Below are 27234 nucleotides of genomic sequence, written 5' to 3'. Positions count from 1 at the left end.
AGCAGAGCTTCTGCAACCCATTGATTATTCTGGTTGCCCTTTAAAGAAACCTTTTCTGTCTCTAAAAATATCCTTTTTGAGGCGAGGCGAAGACCAGAACTGCACACAGCCTTCTACCTATGGTCTCACCATCGATGAGTGATGGCATTAGAGACGAACAGGTCAGTGCTCATGCAACGTACATGTAAATGTACCTTGTGCCTCTGGAAAGCTTATGCAGGTAGGGACTTCATGTGTGGCCTGCATCCGGCCTAAGGCATTTTGCTGCCTGACCAAAATAACAAGATGGCGCCCTCCTCCCACATTCTATGTACAGAAGTGAGCTGAACAAGCCATTGAATGTAGTTTCAACACCGATGATGAGGCAAGGTCCTCCACTGTACTTGAAGGTGGTAGGCTGCCTTATGGGGTGTGCTATGTGGCACACCTCCAAAACATACCCCCTGCCTTCTGGCACCCGTCGCCTGATGTGGTCACTTCACTTTGCTTAATGGTAAGGGCAGCCCTGATACCACTAAATGAGGTGGCAGAACCCTGAGATGGCAGAATGGGATACTCCACTACAAGTGAAGAATCATACAGGTTAATGTCAGACCCTCCAAGTATCCCTATGTTCCAAGGGCAGTCCCGGATTTACAGAAGCCATACCGGTTTCTGATATGATCCTGGAATGTCCCGCTTTTCCTTAGGGCATCCCTAGTCTCATCAGAGAAATGTTGGAGGGTATGGAGCCAAGGAGATAAGTAATTATACAACCTTTAGAAGATATCTGAAGGCAGCCCTGTATAAGGAAGTTTTTTAAAAAAATGCTTAATGTTTTATTACATTTTTATGTATGTTGCAAGCTGCCCAGAGTGGCTGGGGCAACGCAGTCAGATGGACAGGGGATTATTATTATTATTATTATTATTATTATTATTATTATTATTATTTCCCTATTTTCATTGGAGAATGTTGGAGGATATGTAATATGTCCAGAAACTCACCACAAGTAGAAAGCTAGCAAAGCAGGGCCAAGGCTAGGCTTGAAATATTCTCTGGGAGGAGTTTCTTTTCGACTTTCAATCGTTTTTTTTACATGGCAGAGCAATAGAAAAAAGGCATCCCTTCCCCGCCATCCGAACTGGCACAGTACATTTTATTCTCCTTGCCTGTGTAGTCCAGGAGCCGAGAGATTCAAATAGATCTGGAGCATTTTGAAACAGCAGACAATTGCCATCCCTGATGCTTTGTTTGTTTCAAGGTTCCTGTCTCGCATTTACCGGTTTGTTTTTGTACAGCTAAGTAAGCAGCAGTCAAGCTCTGCCAGTTTAGATCAGCCAGGGGCCTGACCTCTGGCCATATGATTCATTCTTTGGTGGATTATGGAAATCGGGCTTTTCTAAGGACGTGCAGCCAGTTCTTTTGGGATGGCAGTAAACCTTTGCTAGGAACAAGTTTCAGTCAGGGTGAACAAGATAATGGTATTTCCCTCCTCCTGGTGTGCCAGGAATCTTGCCCTCTGGCTGATCTGTAGCACATCAGTGAAAAGGGATTTGCAGATGAGCTGTAATAGGTTCCAAACGCTGTGAGTTTATCTTGATAGGAGCGGCGTGGCTGGCAGCTTCTGTGCGTGTAAGGCCATATGGGATCAGATCTTACTTTGTGGTTGCGATTTCGCTTTTGAAAATACGAGGCAGGTAAATCGGTACGATTTAACCTAAAAGAACATGATTATGTTCATATCATGGTGGAAGCAGTTTGGCTTTATTCAGTGGGATAAGTCTTCAGAAATGGGAACTGGGGTAATTAATTCAGGCCATGTGATGCTAGATGATGATAAACATTGAAGCGCTTCAGGGCTGGGGAGAATCCATACTATGCCGAGGCCATTTACTTCCTGTTCTGAAAAGATGCTGCTTTTATGTTGAAAGAAAGCTGATAGGCTACAGCAGAGAGACAGTCAGGTTAGAATGAAAGAGTGAGAGACTAAAATGGCACAAGCCCCGCAGGGCACAGCCTTCCAGGGGAGGGGGTGGGGAGAGAGACAAAAATGTTTAGCCTAAAATAACCCAGTTGTAACAATGAGTTCTCTTAGGCTGTAGGAAAGCAGGGATGGTGCCCTGTTGCTTGGACTTAAGTGGCTTATACAGAATAATACCCGAGTGTGCAGCGGACGGGCAGACACAGTGACCTGATTTCTGGAGCCAAGCCCTCCTTTTGGTGCAAACAATTGCAGCCTGGAAAAACTGAAGCAGCTGCCTGGAAGGTTGTCTGTCGGCCAATGTGCATGGTCACAATATATCAGAGGCTGTTTTTATTGCCAGGTGCTTTGAGTTCTTCAGTTTAATATGGTTCACTCTCATTTTTCAAGTACCTTTATGTTTGGATTCCTGACCTTAGACTTTGGATCCATCAGACCTTTGGTTTCTGACCTTTCCCCTGTTCTTGGCAGAGAAGGCTTCAAGTGTCATCATTCTTAAGCAGACCAAAAGCTCCTTGAGTAGACATCCTGATTGTCCTTGATTTGACTGTTTCAGAACTGACTACTTGTTTTATTTACAACAGCTAAAGAGCTAATCTACTAACCCCAAAGGGGGAACACCCTCCCAAGCTGATATTTTGCTGATGGGATTTGATCCATCTTAACATTTTGTTACCCTCCAGCAGCATCCCGCTCCTGTATCACCCAAGGATGGTTTTTCGGAAAACAGAAGAAAGAGGCCTTCATGCTGGCCTAAGATGTTCCAGAACAAGACACACCAAAACAGAAAGTGTTATTTCTTCCTCCCTGCCTTGCCCGCCTGCAGGTTATTTTTGCAGCCGCGGAGGTTTAGATGACACCCATTACTAAAATAGATGGTTAATAAGAAGAGAAACCGGTGGATAAGTGACCAAGGAAGATGAAAGCCTTTTCCTTTCAGTGTCAGCTGTTGCTCAGGCCAGAACAAAAAGCCCAAACATTGTAGAAGATTGGATCTTTTAGACTCGATGGTCCAGTGTCTGACCCACTGGGGTTGATGTTGTGTTTTCATGGTTTCTTGAAGCACTTTCTCCATTTGCTAGGACTTTTTTCTTGAGTGATGGCTATCTTTTATTTAATTCATTTTATTCTTAAAATCAATGTATGTATTATTTAAAATATTCAGTTAATGGATGCTGATATTTCACTGAGAAAGAGCAACCACATTATTATGCTGTCCTAGATAATTATTATGAAAGTGAAAATAAGTTCATCTCACCTGGAAGTAGCTAATTCTTTGCTGTCCATTATGATGTCTGACCAAATGTGTCAATTTTGAAGTTTCTGAGTGCCAAAACAGATTAAATCCATTTCTGATCTCCTGACTTAGTTAGTTAGTTAGTTAGTTAGTTAGTTAGTTACCTTAAATGTCCTGCCAAGGCTATTTTCCTGATCTAAACCACACACATACTGTAGCTGCTCTTAGACCTACAGGTACCGGTACTTATATTTCCCCCCTGCAGTTAATAGTCAATGTGGGGGGGGGGATATGAAATCAGGAAAATGCCATGGATAGTGTTTAACCACACACCCCAGCATTACATCCCCAGTCACACACACACACACACACACACACACACACACACTGGGACTTCATCTAGTTCAGGGGTCAGCAACCTTTTTCAGCCGTGGGCCGGTCCACTGTCCCTCAGACCATGTGGTGGGCCAGACTGTATTTTTTTTTGGGGGGGGGGGAATGAACAAATTCCTATGCTCCATAAATAACCCAGAGATGCGTTTTAAATAAAAGGGCACATTCTACTCATGTAAAAACACGCTGATTCCTGGACCATCTGCGGGCCAGATTGAGAAGGCGATTAGGTTGCCTATCCCTGGTCTACTTTGTTCTTAACTACCCATAAGGGGGCTAGGTTGTGCATCCAAATATTGTTCTGATTTTTGGATCACTATCTGGAGAGTTGAATGGCACCCAAGATTACAGAAGCTAGTTGTTCCTATATATGAAAGCTTGAAAGTTTGATTATGTCTTTCAAACTGGAACAAACATAAAACGAGTGACTATTCTTATAACGATAAGAGTAGATCTCCCTTGCAACATCCAACTCCAAATTGTGTTAGGAAAAGCATTTTTATAACATAAAATTATTTTAATATTCTGAATTAAATAACTCCCCAATATGTGTGCTTCCTAATAAAGCTTTTCTTTTATCTATTTCATGCAAAAAGTGTTGTGGTGGGAAAAATAGAAGAGAGGAGGGCTTTGATTCATTGGTTAGAGTTTTTGTTTTAAAACATAATTACAAGCAGAGGGAGGGAAATCACGAATTTCAGGCGGCAATCCTCTTCACACGTACCCGGGAGTATGGTCCATTGAAGTCAGTGGGTTCTTACTTCTGAGCAGAAATGTATTGGATTACACTGTAAAAAGGCTTTGATGCTCCCAGTAACATTCTATTCTTATGCTATTCATGCCAATTAAAGTTTGTACTATAAAGCATGGATGCAAATGAGGGGATTATGGAGCTTAAAATGATTCTGTTTGTCTTGAGTTCACACTGCTAGCCAAAGAATTGGTTTATCTGTAATGGAGGCTAATCTGTTCTTATTCAGCATTCATAGTGGAGCTTGCAATGGAATAGCTGTCCAGTCTTCTGCTCTCATTTTGAAAACATATTAATGAAAATATTCAGAGTTGTAATTACTTACTTACATACATACATACATACACACACACGCACACACACACACTATATATATATATATCCCCTAGTCAATCATTTTCTTTCCTTCACTGAGATTTTTCTCCCCCACCAGTATAAATTATTTTAGACAAATAATTCCAAAATTTTCTGTCAGATAAATATTGGTATAGTATTCATTGAGAACTTAATTTTGAGGCAACATTTATTTTAATTATAGTGATCCTCCCTAACCACCTGTGGTTTTTCTTTTGGTTTGTGAGCTTTTTTATTGTTTTATTTACTCAGCTTATATCGTTCACTAACAAGTCTGCATATATTTTTAGTCCTAAGTATTTTATGAGAATAAATTTCCAAGGAATGGATAAAAATTGCAATTTTGCTTACATGGATATGTATGGTGAGCAGATATAGTTAATGCCCAATAATCTCTATTTCTGCTCATTGATTTTATGCCCTGGGTGATGAAGGCTGTAACTAGGGATAATCTGTAGGGTTTTGTGAAGAGATACAACAGGATCAGAGATGGAATAGCCGCATTATCAGCGTATAAAGAGATTACATTTTATTATATCCCCTGCTCCTGTCTAATTGTGATAGACATTGACTTTAATGGGAGCATGAAGGTTAATGGAACATCCTCGGCCATTTTGCTTACTGCTTTGTCACCGAAAACAATTTGAATAATTCTAGCTCAGTGAACATCAGTGAAAATTGCAAATCAAATAAGCACATGCATTGCCAAGTAAGAGGGCATAGATGTGTGTAGAATTTGCATATGCTAATTTATGTGCATCAATGCAAATTTAGAAAGAATTATAGTAATTTAAATAGAAGAACAATACACCTCACCATAGTGGGGAAGGCTATGTTCAAGTGACCTGTGAGTGCCTACTCAGTCTGTTGCCCAGGTGCTGACTGGGGATGAGCAATTACCACCACCACCCCGCTCTCCTTTCTTAAAACAGACTTGGACTCAACAGCCCTTTAAATAGTGGTTACCTTGAAATAGACTGGTGTTCTCTGTAAAGTAGAACACTATCTGCGCTGTTTGTTAAGTAGCAGTCATGTGAACATGTGAACAGTGTGGTGTAGCGGTTAAGAATGGTGGACCCGTAATCTGGTGAACCGGGTTCGCGTCTCCGCTCCTCCAAATGCAGCTGCTGGGTGACCTTGGGCCAGTCACACTTCTCTAAAGTCTCTCAGCCCCACTCACCTCACAGAGTGTTTGTTGTGGGGGAAGAAGGGAAAGGAGAATGTTAGCCGCTTTGAGACTCCTGAAGGGGAGTGATAAAGTGGGATATCAAATCCAAACTCTTCTTCTTCTTCTTTGGAAAAAAGTGGGAGGGAAGGTTCTCAATAAGAATTTACAGGATTGGGCTGCACACCAGATCCTAGGATAGTCCCTTGCTGATAATTTACCTTAGGCTGCAATCCTAAGCACACTTGGCTCAAGAGAAAGCCACATTAGACACAAACATTAAGACTCAATGTCCAAATAAATACGGACAGAATTACCATTTTATAATCTATTCAAATGCTTTATATGCATCTCAAATAAAATAGATGTTGATCTTTTTTAGCTATTCTTGATTTTACTCCAGTATTTAATTATCTTCTGCTGCCCAGGCCGTCAGTGTGGTGCTCTCCAGTAGTTATTGGTAAATGGGAATAGGTGCCCAGCAATAACCTGGGATAGCTCAGTCAGTAGAGCAAAAGACTCTTGAACTCAGGGTCATGAGTTTGAGCCGCATGTTGGGCAAAAGATTTCTGCATTACAGGGGGTTGGGCTAGATGACCCTCATGGTCCCTTCCAACTCTATGATTCTAACACAAGAAATGGAAGTGCAAAAATCCTGAAGGCCGAAGGTCGCCCCCTCCCAAAATTGATTGTCAGAAGGAAATTCCTCCCTCAGAAAACTATTTTGGTCCACATTGATATGATTTATTATTTATTTGTTGCGTTTCCATTTCACCTTTGCTGCAAGGAGCTCAAGGAGGCCTACATGGCTCTCCCTCTCCTCACTTTGTCCTCACAACAGCGCTGTGGTAGGAAGGCTGAGAGACAGTGACAGGCTCAAAGCCACCCAGCAAACTCCACGGCTGAGTGGGAACTTGAACCTTAGCCTCCTAGGCAGACATTCAAACCATTACCCCACAGTGGTGCAAGGAAGTGATCAGTCAAGAGATACCAAGTTAATTCTGAAAGTATTTTTGAGTCAGTATTTCACTGAGAGCTTGGTCTATAATAATCTGGGACAAAATCTGCATAAGAGACTTGTTGGATTAGTAAATTTCACCTGTTTTCAATAAGGCTTTCCAAATTCCTCTGGAAAGCCTACAAACAGTACGTGAATTCAACTGGGAGCTGATCTTTAATCTAACGATCATACAACATTTGTACAAAGCTGACAATTTTTCATTAATTCCACGGATTGCATTTTGTGTGCGTGCTACATTTCCTTACTACATAAATTAGAGAGTAACACATTTGTGCAATTGGTTCAACATCTGAGGTGCTGCACCATGTGCTCCCATCAAGTTCAGTGGGTCCCCACTAGGAGCAGGGACTTTTGAGTAGTGGTGCCAGCCTTAAACACACTCCCTCCCCACGACACTACCTGGCCCAGGCAAGAAAGTCTTCAGACTCCAGGTTAAAACTTAACGCTTGAAGGAGGCTTTGTGGTCAGTGAATCCTGCCTTTGCCTCTGTACACACCAAACATTTAAAGCACGTAGCTTCCTCCGAAGAGTCCTGGGAACTATAATTTGATAAGGGTGCTGGGAATTGTAGCACTGTGAGTGGTACAATGTAGCAATGTGCTTTAGCTGTATGGTGTGTACACTTACCGATTTGTTCCTACTTTCTTGTGTTTTTTTGCTGCTTTGATTACAGTGTACTGATTTGCATTTTTCTGTTTCTGCAGATGTGCAGTTTTGGTTTTGTTGTGTGATTTTGATTGTTTCCTTGTTTGTAGTGAGTTAGTTGCAAGCTGCTATGAATCATTTTAAAATAGCAGGATTAGTATTATTTTTAAAAGAAGAAGTAAAATAAGGAGAGACTAATAAAAGGTTTCCTTCCTTCCTATCCTGTTGTTTCCTTCAGTGTTTGACAGCATATATCTAGCAAAGGTGCATATATAGCACAACTCTCATTATCTGAAGCTCAATTATCCAATCTACTTGCTTTGAATCAATTGACAGGGGAATAGCGATTGCTGGTGATGTGACAAAAGGGGTACAGCATCTCTTCAGTGGTATATGTCTGCAGCAGATCAGTCCCGCTGATTTTTTCACCATTTGTGCATTTCCGACTCATTTTTAATGATGATTTTGTAAAACGTTCTTGATGCTGAACATGCCCAATTAAGTGATTTCCCAGGAAACCCACATCCTCTGCTAATACACCTGCTGAGCAGAGAGCCAGAACAAACAGTAGGGTGGGCTTTATTTCTCCATTGACTTTGTATCTGACTTTCTATCATTTAAAAAAAAAATATTATTGGATTTTATTTTGCAGTGATAAAAATCAGGGCTTTTTCTCAGCCAGAACCTGCCGGAACTCAGTCACGGCACCTCTCAGGTGGGTGCCATTGCGATTCTAAGAGAACGAGGGAGGTATTCATAGTGAGTTCTGGCACCTCGTTCTCTAGAAAAACAGCACTGAAAAAATAATAAAGAAACAATAAAAATAATCAATATCACGAGAAAAACAAGTCCAATTCACTGCTTCTTACAGCAGATATATTTAAAGACAGGGATTTCTATGGCAGTATGGAGTATCACTATTTCCTTTTTTGCTGACCATGACAGCTATTTTGTTCTGGCGTCCATGGCGCTTTTCTGAATATCTGGGTATCGGCACCTCATTTTCTACCCCAGAAAGCATTGTATAAAAATATTGATCTACCTAGCTCCATCAGTTAGGGCATGGTGCTGATAATGCCAAGGTTGCAAGTTCGATCCCCGTATGGGGCAGCTGCATATTCCTGCATTGTTGGGGGTTGGACCACATGATCTTTGGGATGCTTTCCAAGGCTACAATTCTATGAGTTGTATCCCAGATTTCATGGACTAATAATTAACAGCATATCAGAAAAGACAGTCGAGATCACATTTCACAATAAACTATACTCAAAAGCTGATGAATTTTCATGAATACTTTTTAAAAATATTAATAATCATAAACTCCTGTAGAAATGTGGAGAAGTGAGCTTAAGATTGGAAAAATGAGAAACTGAAATTGACATATTTGCCCATTTCCCTTCTCAGAAGCAAGTCTTGGTCATCAAAGCCCCCTGCAATTTTAAATAGACATTGCCTCCTTGCAACTTGTGCCTCTGATTGCTTCCTGTTGGGCATAGCATGGCATCAGTGATGAACTGCCCAGACACTACTAGAGGAGCGACCATGTCAGTCATATCAGTGGTCCTTAAGTGATCAGAGACATTTGAGCCTAAAGTGCTTAGGATGCATATGGAGCAGAAGCACTTGTCCTGCAGTCTGGGATACGGGATGCAGGATGCAGGTCCTTCCTACAGTGGTATTTTGGACCACCGGGATGGAGCTGATACTTGTGTGTAGAAGTATCCATTATGTGGATTGGCCTCCTTGAATCTAGGTGATTGGCATTGCTGCTGTACGGTTTCAGTTCAGCCTAGGACCCTTATACCTACGGGACCGCCTCTCCTGGTATGTCCCATGGAGGACCCTACGGTCTTCAAATAAAAACATCTTGGAGATCCAGGCCACAGCAAGGTTAGGCTGGCCTCAACCAGAGCCAGAGCTTTTTCGGCCGTGGCCCCGATCTGGTGGAACGCTCTGTCACAAGAGACTAGGGCCCTGCAGGACTTGACATCTTTCCGCAGGGCCTGCAAGACAGAGCTGTTCCACCAGGCCTTTGGCTAAGGCACAGTCTGACCCCCTCCTTCAGTAATCCTCACAGAACTCTAGCCCAATGGTTGTCATTAATTTGATTTTGAATTGATTTTAGAATGAATTGATTTTAGAATGTATTTCAATTAATTGATTGTGATTTTATGTAAACTGTCACTTTTATTGTTGTTAGCCGCTCTGAGCCCGGCTTCGGCTGGGAAGGGCGGGATATAAATTATTATTATTATTATTATTATTATTATTATTATTATTATTATTATTATAGTGGAGTTTGCATGGACAGAAAGACGTGTGGGATGATTCACACAAAGATCTGTGTAATCAGCAGTGGTTGGTGGATTGAGCTCCTTGTTTGCAACAGGAGCTACTGATTCAAACAGGTTATGGTACATTATACAGTGGTACCTCGCAAGACGAATGCCTCGCAAGACAAAAAACTCGCTAGACGAAATGTTTTTTTGTTTTTTGAGCTGCTTCGCAAGACGATTTTCCCTATGGGCTTGCTTCGCAAGACGGAAACGTCTTGCAAGTTTGTTTCCTTTTTCTTAACACCGTTAATACAGTTGCGACTTGACTTCGAGGAGCAACTCATAGAACGCGGTGTGGTAGCCTTTTTTTAGGTTTTTAAAGACTTCGGTGATTTTTGAAGCTTGCGAGGCACCACTATAAATTCATAAAACTGACCTGTGTTCTGAAAAAGTATTGTTCTTATTTCTTATTCTGTCTATGCAGCAGTGAAGCAAAATCCACCATCAGCCGATCCATACATATATTAATATTCTATAAGAATGCCACTCAGTTCATGTCAGTCATTTTAAACACTCTTCAGGTCATGGGGTGGGGGGGCTATGAGTTCAACAGTTAACCACATAAAAAATTAATTCCCATTGTGACCTAGAGTGGTTTGATTACTATGCAAGAGTGGTGGCACCTGAATAGTTGGATTTGTTATTCATACAAATAGGGGGTAAAACTTGCAAGCGTAGAATCAAATGACCTGTTGTCCTTGTGAAATTTGGTCTACAGCTGGCTCCTAGCATGCTTCATTAGTATAAGTTTAAAGTAAAAGACATTGACACAAGGAGAATCTTGTTGTTTAGCCTGCATTTCTCTTTGCAGTTTCATCTGTGAGTTTGTATTTGAAAATTGGGATGTTTTCAGATGGGAGCTCCTTGCGAAAATGGTAGTACTCATGCCCACAAGTTTTTTCAGCATCCATACAATGTCATTATCAAAGTGCTAACCAAACTTCTTTTTATTTAAAAAAATGATCTGGATTTTGCCTCCCTGCAGAAAATCTGATAAGTAAAAAATTACCTGTTTTATATCTGCAGGTACTGCTTGTGTATTAGAACTGATTTGTACATTTTGGGAGTGGGTTTGCCAAGTACCGGTATATGATGCCGTTTTTGTGTGTAGTCTATACTGTCACACACCAACTTCTGTTTGCTTCTCCCTTGAACACAACTTAGCCATTCTAATTCTGGTGGACCCAAACGCCAAAGAAAATAAGTCAATTCTCATTGATCTGCTGCACCTTTTGGGTTCTCTGCACTTTGATTGGGAAAAGAAGGGCATTTGCCCCAGAACATCTTGAAAACAGGAGTGTTAAACTCCTGACTTAGCTTAATTTAATACATAACCCAACCCCCAAATCACCCTTGTCGCTGGTTTATACAGAAAAGCGATGCTGTCTATTACTGCTTCCAGATGAGGTGTTCATTGTGGATTTGCTATACAGTGGTACCTCGGGTTACAGACACTTCAGGTTACAGACTCCGCTAACCCAGAAATAGTACCTCGGGTTAAGAACTTTGCTTCAGGATGAGAACAGAAATCGTTCTCCGGCGGCGCGGCGGCAGCAGGAGGCCCCATTAGCTAAAGTTGTTCCTCAGGTTAAGAACAGTTTCAGGTTAAGAATGGACCTCCAGAACAAATTAAGTTCTTAACCAGAGGTACCACTGTACCTTGTTCACTCATATTTTACAGCAGTGGTGGGGTGGTCCACATGATGTAGGTTCCTTCCAGATGGGTAGTTCCTAACACTATTCATTCATTACTCTTCCATTGTAAGCTCTGTGCAGAATTGCAACAGACTTGCCTATCTGCTAGGAGTGTCACAGCTTTGCATGTGAACATCATCTAATGTTCCATCCACATTAGTGGATGTGACATAGTCCTGTGGCTGGGGAAGAAAAGGGTACAATTCAGCTGAGCATACATGTGTGTTTTTTTGTTTGTGTACACACACACACGCACATTTAATTTTTAAATAAATGGATAAATCTTACATCCAGACCCCTCTCTGCGCATATGTGTGTGCGTGCGCTCATGCACGGACTCTCACACACACACAACCAGCCAATAAATCTCACCCTGAATTCCAAGGGCATCTGCTTGGACCACAGAAAGCTGACTATAGTTGCATTGAGACAAGGTATTTGTTTTGGAATTGTCATGCGTCATTAATTCACAGTTTTTACAGGGTGTCCAGACAACATAGTAATCTTTTTATGATCAGTCCTTGTTTCCTCAGCAATTGTGGGAAGGAACCTTGCAAACATGTAGAAGGACATCGCATGAAGTTCAGCACGCACAAAACTTTGCAAGTGTAGAAACACTGCTGCAATTCTGCATGTAGACAAAGAGCAATGAACGCATAGTGTTGAGAACTGCCTGTCGAGAAGCAGCCTATGTTACCATCCATCTACATTTCATGAAGAATATAGAAATCATTCATCAAATCAGAGGTTTAAACAGATGTGGTGCCATTTTTGTGGCATTCTCGTTGACAATGGCCGAAATGTCACAAAAGGAAAAGGCATCTTGGGTAACTGAGTTGTAAATATTAATAGATGTCCTATAACATTTTAAATATTCCCCAAATTGTGAGACTCAATTTTGTGGTGGTAGTGCATGAAATTGAAGACTGGCTCTAAAAGCTGCATTTGATACAGATATGATAATTTCACCGATGGTCTTGATATGCTGTTTGCACTTGAGTTTCGCAATGCCGATTTGCTTAATGTTGTCATTTCACGTTTCATGTAATTCAGGGCTGGTGTAAACTGTAAATATTGTTTTACAAAATATTTTCTGATTTTCAGCAACAGACAAAATAAAAGAACAGGATGCTGGCTTCAAATCTGCTGGAATAAATATAAAGGATTTGAATAGTCAAGAATAAGATTGTATTTATAAGGCAGTTTCGTTTAAATTGAAAACTTCATTTATTAATACAAATATGATCACTTAACATACTTTAAAAAATAAATTTCCAGAAAAAAATGAAAAGAAAAATGTATCAAAAATCAGATTCCACTGAGACTGTATTTTAACTCTGTGTTAATAATATGGGTATCTAAGAGTCATTCCTCCTGCTGCAATCTCTACTTTTAAGATTGATTTTTGGAACAAACAGTTTATGTGCAGTTTCCACAAGGAACTGCATTTTGGTAGCATTGTATTTTATCCCTATGGGTTTTATATGCTTGTTGAATGCAAGAAGATACTGAACTTTTGATATTTATGAAAAGAGATACAGTGGTACCTCAGTTTAAGAACAGTCCTGCTTACGAACTATTCGGTTTACGAACTCCGCAAAACCAGAAGTAGTGTCCCGGTCTGCGAACTTTACCTCGGTCTAAGAACAGAAGCTGAACGGTGGAAGGGAGGACTCATTAGGGAAAGCGCACCTTAGTTTAAGAACAGTTTTGGTTTAAGAACGGGCTTCCAGAACGGATTAAGTTTGTAAACCGAGGTACCACTGTATTACGTACTGAACAGCTAAACCCTTTTATATCTTTGGTAGTTTTTCCAGGGCTGTTTCATAAGGCTATTTTTACAACTACTGTACATTTAATCAGTATCAGCTGAGGGAATAGAAATGGGGCAGAAAGTGGTTCAAACTGAAACACAGCCATCCTTTGAAATTCACACTTCTCAAAATTTGCGATGCGGTTCTTCAACTGAAAAAGGTGTACGAAAATGCCTATATAAGGCGAAATGCATATATCAGTGAAAATAATATACAAAAATGCATTATATAAGTGCTTGCAACAACATGTATATTAGGCAAAATTACACCCAGAAGTGTCTATGTTAGCAGAAATGAACACAAAAGTGCTGACAAATTTTCATGAGGCCTGGAGAGAAGTGGGGGTGGGGATAATTCACATACAGTGGTACCTCGCAAGACGAATGCCTCGCAAGACGGAAAACTCGCTAGACGAAAGGGTTTTTGGTTTTTTGAGTTGCTTCGCAAGACGATTTTCCCTATGGGCTTGCTTCGCAAGACGGAAACGTCTTGCAAGTTTGTTTCCTTTTTCTTAAAACCGTTAATACAGTTGTGACTTGACTTCGAGGAGCAATTCATAGCACACGGTGTGGTAGTCTTTTTTGAGGTTTTTGAAGACTTTGGTGATTTTTGAAGCTTTTCCAAAACTTTTCCGAAACCGTGCATCGCAAGACGAAAAAATCGCAAGACGAAAAAACTCGCGGAACGAATTAATTTCGTCTTGCGAGGCACCACTGTACTGATGTGGATGAACTGAAGAATTGAAAATTGAGGAACTGAGTGACCTTGAAATGGATAGCTTGCCCTAAAACTAGCTCTCCAGCTAGAAAAGAGCCTCCAAAAACATTCCAGCTGCACAGTTTGATCTCTCAAGAAGTATTTACCAGTCATACGAATTCTAACTAGCACTTAATTATATTCAGCAGAGACACTTCATATCACCTAGGGAGTTGCTCCCTGGTTCTTCCCCCCACCCCACCCAGATGATGTGCGCTTTCTGTGCTGGAGTCTTGGAATCAGATACCTGTGATTATTCACTTCCAAATCTTGTCTGTTTTTGTTTCAGTCCAGGCAAAGCCAACCGGGTCTCCTGCCATTGGAAACAGCACTGAAGGCAGCCCAACAGCAGAGCCAGGTAAGAATACGAAAGGGTAGGCTAAGCCCTTTTCTATCTGTGGTGTGTAGTAAAAGGCCATTTTTACTACTAATACTGTATATTTATTCAGTAGCAGCTGAGTGTCAGGTGCTGGGCAGATCCAATTTGGTGTGGGTGATGACATGGTGAACACACCAGGATCAACTGTCAATCACCTCCTCCTTCAACTCACCTTTTGACAGTGTTTTTTTAAAGATAATTTTTTTATTGAATTTTCATTTTTCTACATAACAAATTAAACATTTTACAAACTTTGAAATATCCAATAACTTCCTTTCTTCTCTTTCCATGGTTCATATTACATATCATAGTTTTGCATATTCTACCATCTTAAGTTGCCAATCCTCTGTAAAAGGGACCTCACCCACTTTCCATTTTTGGGCCAACAAAACACAGGCCACTGTTGTTGCATACATAAACAAACTTTTCTGGCACTTGGGAATTTCTGTATGGGTTATTCCCAACAAAAGGACTCTGGTTTTTGGGGGAAAGGTAAATTTAAACATTTTTTTCCAGCTCATTATACATCATTTCCCAATATTCTTTCACCTATCTGCATGTCCACCCCTAAAGAAAAAATGTTCCTCCCATTTCTTTACATTTCCAGTATGTTTCTAATTCTGCTTTATACACCTTTGCCAGCCTACTTGGTTTTAAATACCATTTAGGAATCATTTTCAAATAATTCTCTTTCAGCAAATAACGCGCAGTAAATTTTCAGATCACTTTTCCAAAGTTTCTCCCAGAGGTTTAGGTCTATATTGTGTCCTATATCTATTGCCCAGTGTGTCATGGATGCTTTAACTAGCTCGTATTTTGTTTCCCATTCTAATAAGAAAATATACATTTTAGACAGATATTTATCCTTATTTTGTAACAGTTCTTTTTCAAATTGTGAGCTTTGGCCCAACCCCTCCCCCTTTTTGGGGTCTAATTTAAACCTGTCATATATCTGGTGGTATTGTAACCAATCCGTAACATGACTTCTTAAGTTCTCCATAGGTTTCAGTCTGGGTTTGCCCCTTGCAAAGTCCAGCAATTCCCTGTAGGCCGCCCATTGTCTATCCATATTAACTCTCTTAATTGTGATTGCTTCTATGGGGGATAAACAGAAAGGTAACTCACCTTTTGACAGTTTGCATTGAGAGACCCCTCTTAAGAGAGCTATGCCTCTCCACTTTCTAGCCTCTCTATTCCCTAGGCTATAAGTTAACCAGTTCTATTCACCGTGGTTACAAAACACTGCCCTGATCCAAAGCAAGTGCTTTTGAATCTTTCTTTTACTCCAAGTCTTATCTAGAATTTGAAGGGACTGAATCAGATATTGATGGGCAGAGCAATGGGTAGTCTAACTGCCAAGTCGGCAAGAACAGGTACATCGAGGAAGAAGAATAAGCAATGGATTGCTTAGAGAAGGGCCAGGTAATTAGGAAGTAAACAATTTGATTTATCGTTTGATGGGCATAGTATTAGGAATAGTGTTTCTGTACATACATCCTTGCATGTGCCCGTGGTGTCAGGTTCACAAAAAGCACAGCCTTATTAACCAGACACACTACATCTCACAGCGGCATGTTAACTCTGCTTGCAAATGTCAGACGCCTTAACTTACATATGAAGAGCAAGCATGATATCCTGAAGGGCTCATCTATCAAGAACTGCAGGAATGATGTTCAGAGTGGATTGGCTTCTTCACAAAGATAAGGACATGAGGATGTACAGATTCTGATCAGCACATCTTTCACCCCACTTCTTGGATCTGGGAGATGATGGAACACATACGGTTCAGAGTAGACACCACCCTAAGACATAATGCTGCATCTTTTGTCTTGGAGTCTGGATGGTCTTGTATTCAGTTCCCATTAGCCTGCTTGCATGCAGGGCAGAGACGGGGTGGGGCAGTCAACTTACAACAGTCTCCAGGCTGTGCAAAAATGGCCCAGGCCAGCCCCCACCTGCTGGGATTCCTTCCAGGGAGCAGAGCTTACCTCATCACTGGTTTTTGAGGTTACCTGAGCTCCGTGTGCACTCACCTCAGTGACATTTTCATCAAAGGGGCAGGAAGTTGTGTGGGTGGCAAATTGTGTTGCACCCATCCCACAGATAGAGCGGAGTTGAGGTTGATGTGCTTTTTTTTTTCCTTTAGCACCCACTTCCTGGACTAGGGGAGTCACTTATTCATCACTAAAAAAAGAGAGGATGCAAATCTGCCTAATATTTGCATATATTAATTCATCTATAGGGGTATAATCTAAAGAGAAAAAAAGTACATCTCACCACTGTGGGGAAGATTGTGACCAGGTGAGATGCGTTTCTGGTGTCCAGGGGCTTTAACTGCTGAGGAGCCACCTCAAGCCTCCCGCACCCCCACTTTCCCTTCTTATGGTTCTTTTAAACCAGACAGCACTTCATGTACAGGACTCAGCCAAACAGAGGACTGTCTTTCTCCTACCTGGTGCTCTTCAGATGTTGCATGACTGCTACTCCCTCCGCCCTTGACCATGGACCATCCCTGTAGTCCAAAATATTTGAAGGCCACCAAGTTGGGGACTCTCTTCTGACAGGCCTTCAAACGGAGGACTGTAAAAAAAAAAAAAAGGCATATGGACCCCACGATCCTGAACTGATTGGCTGAATCTCAGGCGATTTCTGTAGCAACATAAGCCAGGATTGGCTCTTTTGGCAGGACCAATATTGTCACTGTCTTCAATGAGCCTGTACCATACTGAGGCCCCACTGACAGTTGTGAGCTTTAGGGTTATCAGTGTGTGTGTGTGTGTGTGTGTGTGTGTGTGTGTGTGTGTGTGTGTGTGTTTTAATCCTGGAAATACTGTAAATCTCTGAATACAGTACAGAGAGCAGGCCAATAGTATTTTTTATGAGTGTTCAACCCACACATACTTTTCTCCCATACTAGTTTCATGAATCATGACTGAGGGAGGAAAGATGTATCTGTGTGCAGAGCTCTGAAGGAAACAAATGGCCTCCCCTCCGGACAGGCTCAGGCCGAGATGCCTTAGGAGCATAGGAGCAGAGGAGGCAGTCTTATACACAGTAAGGCTGCCCGTCCATCTAGTTCAGTGCTGTCTACACTGACTGGCAGCAGCTCTCCAGAGTTTCAGGCAGGGGGATAATTCCCAGTCCTACCTGGAGATGCCAGAGATTGAACCTAGGGAAGTTCTGAGTGCAAAGCAGATGCTTTTCCACTGAGCTACAGCGTTCTCTTTCGCCATGCTATACTGAGAATGCCTCTCAGATAGAAAAAAAAGTGGGTGGACCAGTCTGTATTTCCCCAACTCTTGGATTCTGGTTGTCTCATTAGCTACAGAATTGGAAACATCACAGGGTTGGTAACATTCCCACATGCAATTCTATCACTTGATTTCTCATAACTTGGACCTACTGTACATGCAGAGCAGAATGATGTGGCAATGAGCTGGAAGTGTCCTGAGGTGGTAGAATGAGCTGTATCATTTCATACCGCAGGTGGGGGAACCATATTTTTCAATATGTATATTAAAAAAATCCCAAACCTGAACACTCTGCAGTCAGGAAAGTGCCACAGCAGAGGGTAGGGCCGAGACCTTTCTCCCTGATGATCTAGTTGTTGTTGTTTTACTTGCAGGAAATTTGATACATGGAAAAGCAAACAAAAATGCCATCCTTCTGCCTACTGTCTGAGGTGGTACAATCCCCCTTGCCCCTCCAGAATTCTGCTACCTTATTCTGCTGCATGTGCACACCAGACCTTGATTACTTAGCAATGTGGCTGCCTCTACCTATGCAACAGAACGAGTTGGTAGAATCCTCAAATTGCAGGTGGGGATACCATTTTCAATGGCTTTTCCACACATTTGCTTTTAACTTCCTGCACGTAGCAAACTGAGGAGAATGGTTCTAAGTCAAGAACTTTGCACTGGTTTTCTGTCAGTAAGCATTTGTTTTGGTGTTGTTGGTTTTTCTTCTTTCTTTTTTTAATACATGCAGACTGAGCTACAGTCCATGCAATCACCTGACTCCCCCATCTCATTCTGCTGTGTGTGTGAACTGGGCCTGAATAATTGGCAGCTAAATATGACAAACTGATTCATTTGTGGGGAAGGAAGCCCTCATTGCAAAGTGAGGGGAAATGAGGGGATATGAAAGTTCTATCTGTGGGAGGTATCCAACTAAACAGTAACGCTAGTGCAACATCTTTTAGCTGCGCAATGTAAGTTCCCCACCCTCTCCTTTCCCCATGCAGCCCCGAGTTGGGGGAAAACCCAAGAAGATTTGGGTGGGGCTGCATGGGGAGAGGAGAGGGTGGGGAACTTACATTGCGCAGCCGAAAGTTGTTGCACTTGTGTAAATGTATAGTAAGATGGATATATCTGTGAGGACCATTCCTACATGTGAGTCATCAAGTGATGGACATGCATGCATGAACCAACTCAACACATCAGCTTCATACATGTGTTTATCCACGCCAGATCTGAATTTCCCAAGTAACATAAGGATGTTTGGAGCTTTGGAATGTATGGGCTTTCTTTGCCTTGCTGTTTTAGCAAGTTGTACTATATTAAATTTAGATCTGTAAATTTAGCTATCTATCTATCCATCCAACCATCCATCCTTCTATTTCTTTGTTCTCCCACTGTGTGACTTCTGATCCAACTCTTCTCTGCATCTTTCCTGCAGAAACACGGAAGCTACGTTTGGTGGATGGAAGAAGCAACTGTTCTGGCAGAGTAGAGGTTGAATACAACGGTACCTGGGGCACCATATGTGATGACAACTGGGACCTGGCTGATGCTGGAGTTGTGTGCCGGCAACTGCATTGCGGCTGGGCTCTTCAGGCTCCTATTGCCTCTCATTTCCAGAAGGGGACAGGCCCCATCTATTTGGATGAAGTGAAATGCTTGGGGAATGAGTCTTTTCTGTGGGACTGTCCATTTGAGAGGAACCATGACTGTGGACACAAGGAAGATGCCGGTGTAATATGTTCAGGTCAGCACAGATATTTTCCTCTCTCTGTGTGTGCACATGTGCATGCATACAAGTGTCTACTCATACAGATGACCCAAAGAACTGTCCATTTCCTGATCCTGGAGGAGACAAACTCTCATTATCCCATGATCAGGCTTTAATGACCAGACTCACATTGCTATGCTAATACTTGGAGACTCCACCAAATGTGGAAGTATTGGTGGAGGTGGGAGGAGACAGGGTAGAAGTTGCTTGACACCATTGCTTTCCTTCCCTCTATTCCAAGACTGGTAACGGAGGGCAAGGGGAAGCAGAAGTCTTTCCACTGACCTCATTAAAACATGTCAGAAGAAGCAGCCAGGGCATTTTCAATCCCTTTTCCTTTTTGTCTGTATTCTGACCCTGGTGGAGCAGCCAAGAACTAGTACAGAAAGGAATTCCCAGTATAGTACCAGATAAAGTGATGTTGCTGGCCTAATGTTAACTGCATGTGGACACTGGGACATCCCTGTGGCGAAATTGGTATATTGGCGCGACCCCGCGACCCCCGCTAATTGATTTATTGGTCCACAATTAGCTTTTTTATGGCCGCCCGGCACACTTCCCCTGCGCACGCTCTCAGTCAGCTCCAGTCACGCCAGTAGCAGAGTTGAGCACAGCGGTGAAACTGTCACGTCCTTCAATTAGCTTCCAAACAAACACAGAGTCCAGGTTTGTCCATTTCAGCTCTTTATTCCGACATTCCCCCAGGAATCTCCTGGGCTCCTTTCCGCCATTACCGGCTACGTCTTTCTCCCTCAACGACCAGAGGGGAACAGAACAGAAACTCCTCCCAGGCTCCTCCCAGCTTCTACAAGCTGACGTCAGAATTGAGGCATCCTGGGAACTTCTTAACCTGTTAAGTTCCAAACCTGACACCCCCTCTATGCCTCACATTCTGGCAAGACCTTCTGAGTTCAACACCTTCCCCTTTGCCTTGTGCCACTTCCCGGCATCTTTCCCAGGCACCTGTTGAACCCCTTCAACATTCCCAGAATCACACTGTGCGACACTTTTCCACGCACCTGTGACCTGATACCCTACTGACCCATTAAGGCCAGCAGTTGTGTCTTCTCCGTCAGACTCTTCCCCCTCTGACTTGACACCCTGTTTGTGAGCTTTCTCCATTACCGGAGATGAAGCCTCACACCTGGACACTCCTTTCACAACCCTTGGAGATGCCCAAACCTGCCCTGAACCCTGACCCTGGACTTGGTCCCCATCACCGGGTTTTGAACCCTGATTCTGGACCTCATCCCCATCACCGGGCTCAGCCACAGCCTCCCTTCTCCCTTGAGAAGACTTTGCACCCGTCACCTGGTGACGTATTCCCTTTTCCTTGAAAAACTCCTCCAGAGCAGACCCAGTAAACTGTGACCCTCGGTCGCTCTTGAACCCTTGCACCCTGGTGGAAAACTTTAGTTCCACCTCCGCAACCCAAACCTGGATCAGTTGCGCCGCCTCCCCCTGTGATTTGAGAGAGAGACACCAGCCAACCTGGCTGTGGCCATCTGTCAGCGTCAGCACAAACCTGGCCCCACCCAGACTCTCACACTTCCTGGGTCCTGACAGATCTGTGTAAACAAGCTCAAAAGCTTCCTTGGCTACCCTCCCAAACCCGGGAAAACCAAGCACCTTTGCACCTTTGCATGCCCTGCACCCTTGGGACCTCCCACATTTCCGGAGTTTGTACCCTTTTGTGCACCTGTGCAACTTTTTGCACATCTTTGGGAACCTTAGCACACTGCACCTTTTCCAGCATTCCCACCACCCTCCAGAGGTGTCTCCAGAACAAAGAAATTATTCTCCCTTTTCATGTTGACCCGTTGTCGCCCCCCTCTGAAAATGGAACAGGTATCATTTTCAAAGTACTTTTTTGAACCCCTGCGTCATTAGAGCAGATACAGATAACCGACAACAATTCAGTCCCGGCACCACGTAGACCTCTTGCTCCTCCTGTAAAGGAGAGAAAACACGTTAGCCACACCACAGACTGATTTTTCATTCCGTCTGCGAACAAAACAATTCCGTCTGCGAACAAAACAATTGTTCCTGTCGAAAACAGCCCTGCAGTTCCGCAGTTTGCCTATCAGGTGCTGCCTGATAGCAGAAACCAAAACACCCAGCGTGTCACTGTGTCCTGGCTGGAGTTGTTCTCCACAGTTGCCATAGAAGCAACAAACGTCCCGCTGCCTCTGAAGACTGGACTTATCTCAGAGTTCCCAGACAACTCTGCAGCACGTATCTCCCGCTGCAGCAGATGGCCGGCCTTGAAGCCTGTAGCTGTGTCCTGTTTCCCAGGCTTCGACTTTCGACGCAAACATCTCTTGGCAGCCTTTGGAAAAAGAGGCTTTTCTGTGCTTTTACTGCTCACCGCCCCCCCACTGCTCCCAGGGCTCCCAGGACGCTTTCCTGCACCCCCAGTGGTAGGTAAAGGGCTCCCAGCAGCTTGCCTTGGGCTGCTCCCGCTGGCCTCCTTCTCCTTCTTCCGGAAAAGCACTCCTTGCCAGCTCCGCCCCCTCTGAACCTCCAGTGCATTCCAGCACGTACAACGGAAACTTTTTTTTGAACGTGCCTTTGGAAAAGTCCGCCCCCCCCCACCTGCTCAGCAGCACTCCTTGTGGCTAAAGCATCAGGGACAGGGGCTCCAGCCTTTTTAGGCTTTTGTATTCCTTCTCCAGGCTCTGGCCTCCTGCTGAAGCTTCACAGCAAATGCAGCACAGTTCCAAGTGCCAATAGTCCCTTTGCCCCCCCTCTGGGGCCCACAGCCCTTCCCAGCTGTGCACCGGCTCTCACGAAGGTGGTCAGCGCCATCTTGCCTTCTGTTCTGAAGCAGCCATCTCCCAGCCCTTGCTTTCCGCTTCCAGCCTCACAAAACTCCCTGGAGCACTAGGCAAACGGCCTCTGGCTTCCTGGCACCCAGAACAGTAGACCTCAGGTCAGCAGCCAGGTTGCCCAACTTCTTAAAGTGAGCATGGAATGTCCTCCAAGACCTGGCAGCCTGCCATCTTCTTCCGTTCTCCCAAGGGGCCCCAAGCTGTACTTACAGTCAGTTACAGCTCCTCTGGCACTCCCTTCCGTGGAGAAACGATTCCTTGCTGCTCTCAGCTCTCAGATCCAGAGCTCCAGCTGGTCCCAGCACTCAGCAACACAGGCAGCCACTTTGTGGCCTTTTGCCAGCCGCTTTTAAACTCCGCAGCTGCTCCTTCGCCTCTTAGCACCAGGCAAAGACTCCTGCCGACTTCAAACGCATTCCGGCACTTCTTGAGTGACAGTTTTACAAGCGGTGATTAGTACCCATAACCTGTGGCGAAATTGGTATATTGGCGCGACCCCGCGACCCCCGCTAATTGATTTATTGGTCCACAATTAGCTTTTTTATGGCCGCCCGGCACACTTCCCCTGCGCACGCTCTCAGTCAGCTCCAGTCACGCCAGTAGCAGAGTTGAGCACAGCGGTGAAACTATCATGTCCTTCAATTAGCTTCCAAACAAACACAGAGTCCAGGTTTGTCCATTTCAGCTCTTTATTCCGACATTCCCCCAGGAATCTCCTGGGCTCCTTTCCGCCATTACCGGCTACGTCTTTCTCCCTCAACGACCAGAGGGGAACAGAACAGAAACTCCTCCCAGGCTCCTCCCAGCTTCTACAAGCTGACGTCAGAATTGAGGCATCCTGGGAACTTCTTAACCTGTTAAGTTCCAAACCCGTGCATATATTTTACGACAGCCGTGTGACAGAAGTGCATCTCTTGTGCAGAGCTATAGGAAAGATCAAGCAGAAATCTATTCCTCAAAGATTGACACATATTTATCAGTTGGAGCTCAGTACCATCTCAAGAGAAATTGCTGCTCCCTGCAGGTTGTGTTGCTTTTTGTTTTTAATAGAGATCAGTAGAAATATATGAAGCAGAGCCCTCCTGGATCAGGCCAAATGTCCCTCAAGTCCTGGATTTTTCTCTGGGGCTGCTGGAGACATCAGGAGGACCACCTTTATCTTTTTTCAGTAATAAACCGTGAAACAAACTTTATGTCTCTGATGAAACCCCAGGCCCAAGCAAGTAGTGTAAGTGTTTTGAGAACCATGTGTACTGAATGTAGCTCCCTTGAAAAACATGTAGCCCTGTTCCTCCTAATGCCTGGCCTGCACACCAGGGTGTCAGCACTTAGCAAGAATGGGGAGATCTCCTGCGCTGACCTCCACACCTCCCATGGAATCTCCTCTCGGAATGTTTCCCAGAAAGCACATTAGCATAAGTTATGCTAAGCACATCCCTGCTGTTTTCACACATGACACCTAAAGTGACTTTGAGACACATGGTAGCATTTGACTTCTTCATTGCTGAATTGAAACATCAAAAAGCTCCCCACGCCCTGCTTTGGATGGGAGCTCATTTTTAAAAATATCATAAGAAGACAAAGGAGGGAAAATGTCATTTATTACTGTGGGACAGAAAATGGAAGATGATAGCCTTGAAACCAAATGGGCATCCTACCATGTCCTTAGCCTCCGTCTGGTCCATTGTTTCTGAATGTTATGATTTGGCAAACAGAAGAGAGACATTTTAAACTTGAAGACATGTTCTGATCAGCGTGGCAATCTCAGTCCTCAAATACAGGAAACTGCTCTACTATAGTTCTTAGCATCACACATGAAAATGCCTTCCATGTTACAGATATAGCTCTGGCCTACAAGAAAAGGAAATCACTGGTGCTGATAATGTAGCAGCGTATTACAGCATAAGAGTGGCATTTCCCCATCTGTTTTATCTTTTCTGATTCTATTTCTCTCCCTCACTCCCATCACCTCCGCAGAGCACCAGGAGTGGCGGCTGTCAGAAGGACTAGATGCTTGTGCCGGCCGAGTGGAGGTTTATTACCGGGGCACCTGGAACACTGTGTGTGATGGTAACTGGTACCAGGATGAGGCTGATGTGCTCTGTCACTCATTGAACTGCAGTGAGAAGGCCTCAGTCCCGAGAGTGCCTTTCAACCACACGCTGATGGGCAAGATGTACTATGACTGCTCCGGAACAGAAAACTCGCTCGCCAGCTGCAGCTGGCTCTACAACAATAGCAATGTGTGCGCTGCCCAGTTTGGAGCTGCTGGTGTGATCTGCAATGGTAACTGCCCTAACTGGTGTCTCCAGTATGCCTTCTCTTTTTCTCTCCCTCTCTCTGGTGCAGATTTCAACCACAGAGGTAGTTAATGGTAAGGACAGGTAAGGACAGGGGAGAACTCTGATTCAGTTGGCGTTTAAAGGCAAAGCTATGTCATCTGAACTTTCCAAAGTGCCGTGTGAACCAAAATGCCACCCTCCTTGGGAATTCAATTTTGCGATGCCATTCTCCGACCAAGTCCTGAACTTAAGTCTGGGGGAAAAGAGAAACCGAGAGCAACTGAAACAGGCAGATATGAACATCAGAAGATCCTGCTGGATCAGGCCAATGGCCCATCTAGTGCAGCATCCTGTTCTCACAGTGGCCAACCAGATGCCCATAGGAAACCATGGAGCAGAACAGGAGCACAAGAGCACCCTCCCTTCCTGTGGTTTCCAGCAACTGGCATTCAGACATATTACTGCCTCCAACTACATAGCCATCATGGCTAGTAGCCATCACTGATAAACTCTGTGAATTTGTCTAATCCTCTTTCAAAGCCTCCAAGTTGGTGGCCATCACTGCCTCCTGTGGGAGCAAGTTCCATAGTTTTAACTATGTGCTGCGTGAAGAAGTACTGCTTTGGGGGTGCAGTCTGTCCCGAATTTTTCAACATTAAGCTTCCCTGGATGTCCTGTTCTGATGTTACAAGATCCCCAGGGACAAGTGATTGTCCATTAATAGTCCTCACCACCATCTGCCTGGAGCTTTCCCACCACCACTTCCCTTCAAGATTAAGGACTTGCCTGCATTTTTGCCTTGCCAGACATTAATATCCATTTAACACATTCTCACCTGTGGACAATCTGCAGAAGGTGAAGCCAAGAATAGATAACGTGCCTAAAAGTATTCCAGAGTAAAGACAGGCCAGATTTAGATCACTAGCTGAAATGGAGACAGAAATCCCACCTGGAGCCTGGGGTTCTTCCCCCTGCAGGCATAGCCAATCATGTTGGTGAACTGGGCCATTTGTTCCCCGTTTGCTACCGGTCCAAAAAATGATCCAAGTGCTTCCATGAGGCACCTTAATGACTAGCAAATTTATTATGGCGTAACCTTTCATAAACTCGGGCCCCCTTCATTGGATGCATAAAATAAAATCTTAATTGGTAGGTATATAAAGAAGAAAAACGGCAATGCCGGAGCTGAATAGCAATCAGGTGCAGAAATCTCACCGAGTGATAATTAGAGCTTAACGAGGCACACCATTAAACCCTTTACAGCAGCAGGCTGGTGTCAATTGCTGACATGAGTGAACAACACATAGCAATAGAGTGGAACCTCAGTTTTTGAGTGTCTTGGAAGCCAAATACTTTGGAACCTGTATGCCGAAAACCCGGAAGTAAATGATTTCGTTTTCAAACACACCTCGGAAGCCGAATGGCTTCCGCTGCATGTTTTTCAATTTTCTCAGTGGAAATTTCCAACAGCCCTTTGTGCCTCGCTTGTTGAACATTTCGGAAGTCAAACCGTCTTCCAGAACGGATTACGTTCAACAACCAAGCTTCCACTGTAGCAGGATCTGTCAATTTCCGTTTTCTTGGTTTCTCATTTTTCCATTATTGAATTCATTTCACCACAATTTGCAGTGATTTGCATGGAAAGAGGAGTGGTTGAAATCTATGCCATGCCAGCCCAATACAGATAGTAGCCACAGGGCCCAAGCAAGGGGTCCCTTCTGGTTTCCCTGCTTCAGCAGGGACTTCATGCCATGATGCTGTTTGGCTTCTCTGAAGGGGGTGATTGAGATGTCACTTGGCAACAGACCCACCCACCACCTGAAAATGCCCTGGTTGCGTTGCAGAGTAGCTAGGTAACTGGTTTGATGGTGCAGAAGCCGCTGTCACAACATGTCTCACAGTCTAAAGGAGCTTCCAGTTCTCTCTGTTTTACCCCAAGCCTTCGATGTGCTTTACCCAACACTGTTTCCTGCTGATGTGCATGGCTGCCGGGTGCTGACATGAAACCAGCACAGGCTGCTTAGTCTGCCTGAGCTCAATACAAAGGTATCTGCAAATGAGGGAGGGTCTCTGGCTCTCCCTGTGCTGCTGCTGATTTGCTTAAAATCTATGATTAAAATACAATAAAACAGAATCGTAAGAACTACGCGGGCGGGGGGGGGGAACGAATAAGAGGAAAAAGCAGGAGTTGGGGGGTCCCTTCTCACCCACCCAGGATCCTAAGAAGATGCAATCTAGACCCTCTTTCTCTGTCTCCTGCTCTCTAACCCAAAAACTAATATGGTCCTTAGGTGTTGGTGGTTCTTTACTCTTCTGTGCTCTTTTCTGGATTTCAGGCTCACAGGGTTTGGCAGGCCCTGCAAACACACAAGCGACAGAAGCAGTGACTCCAGTCTCCCACCTGACCAGTCCACGTAAGTTCAAGCCTCAAGGCACTTTCTCCTGCAGACAATATTGCATCTTCCGTCTGTGCTCAGGCGTTACAAAAGGAGGTAGCATAAAATCATGATCTCAGCTTGTTTGGTCTTGTCTGCCTGTGTGATCAGTACCCATCTGAACAAACACCCAGCCTCTAAACTTTCCACACCACACCTGCTGTTAT

The 27234-nt window shown here is 43.8% G+C and overlaps 1 protein-coding gene across 2 annotated transcripts in view; it reads left to right on the top strand.

Annotated features, from left to right (window-relative positions):
- Positions 1 to 27234, top strand: part of CD6 (CD6 molecule) — a 42697-nt gene that overhangs the window by 6045 nt on the left and 9418 nt on the right. For both annotated transcript variants that reach the window (XM_077932662.1, XM_077932659.1), the window contains exons 2-5: positions 14420 to 14488; positions 19187 to 19495; positions 24328 to 24636; positions 26969 to 27046. In XM_077932662.1, coding sequence (XP_077788788.1) covers positions 14420 to 14488; positions 19187 to 19495; positions 24328 to 24636; positions 26969 to 27046 — 765 coding nt within the window. The remainder of the gene's footprint in view (positions 1 to 14419; positions 14489 to 19186; positions 19496 to 24327; positions 24637 to 26968; positions 27047 to 27234) is intronic.

This window comes from Podarcis muralis, chromosome 1, assembly GCF_964188315.1.
Source record: "Podarcis muralis chromosome 1, rPodMur119.hap1.1, whole genome shotgun sequence".
Lineage (NCBI taxonomy): Eukaryota > Metazoa > Chordata > Lepidosauria > Squamata > Lacertidae > Podarcis > Podarcis muralis.
Note: the sequence above shows the minus strand (reverse complement) of the source record. Positions and strands in the feature narration are given on the sequence as shown.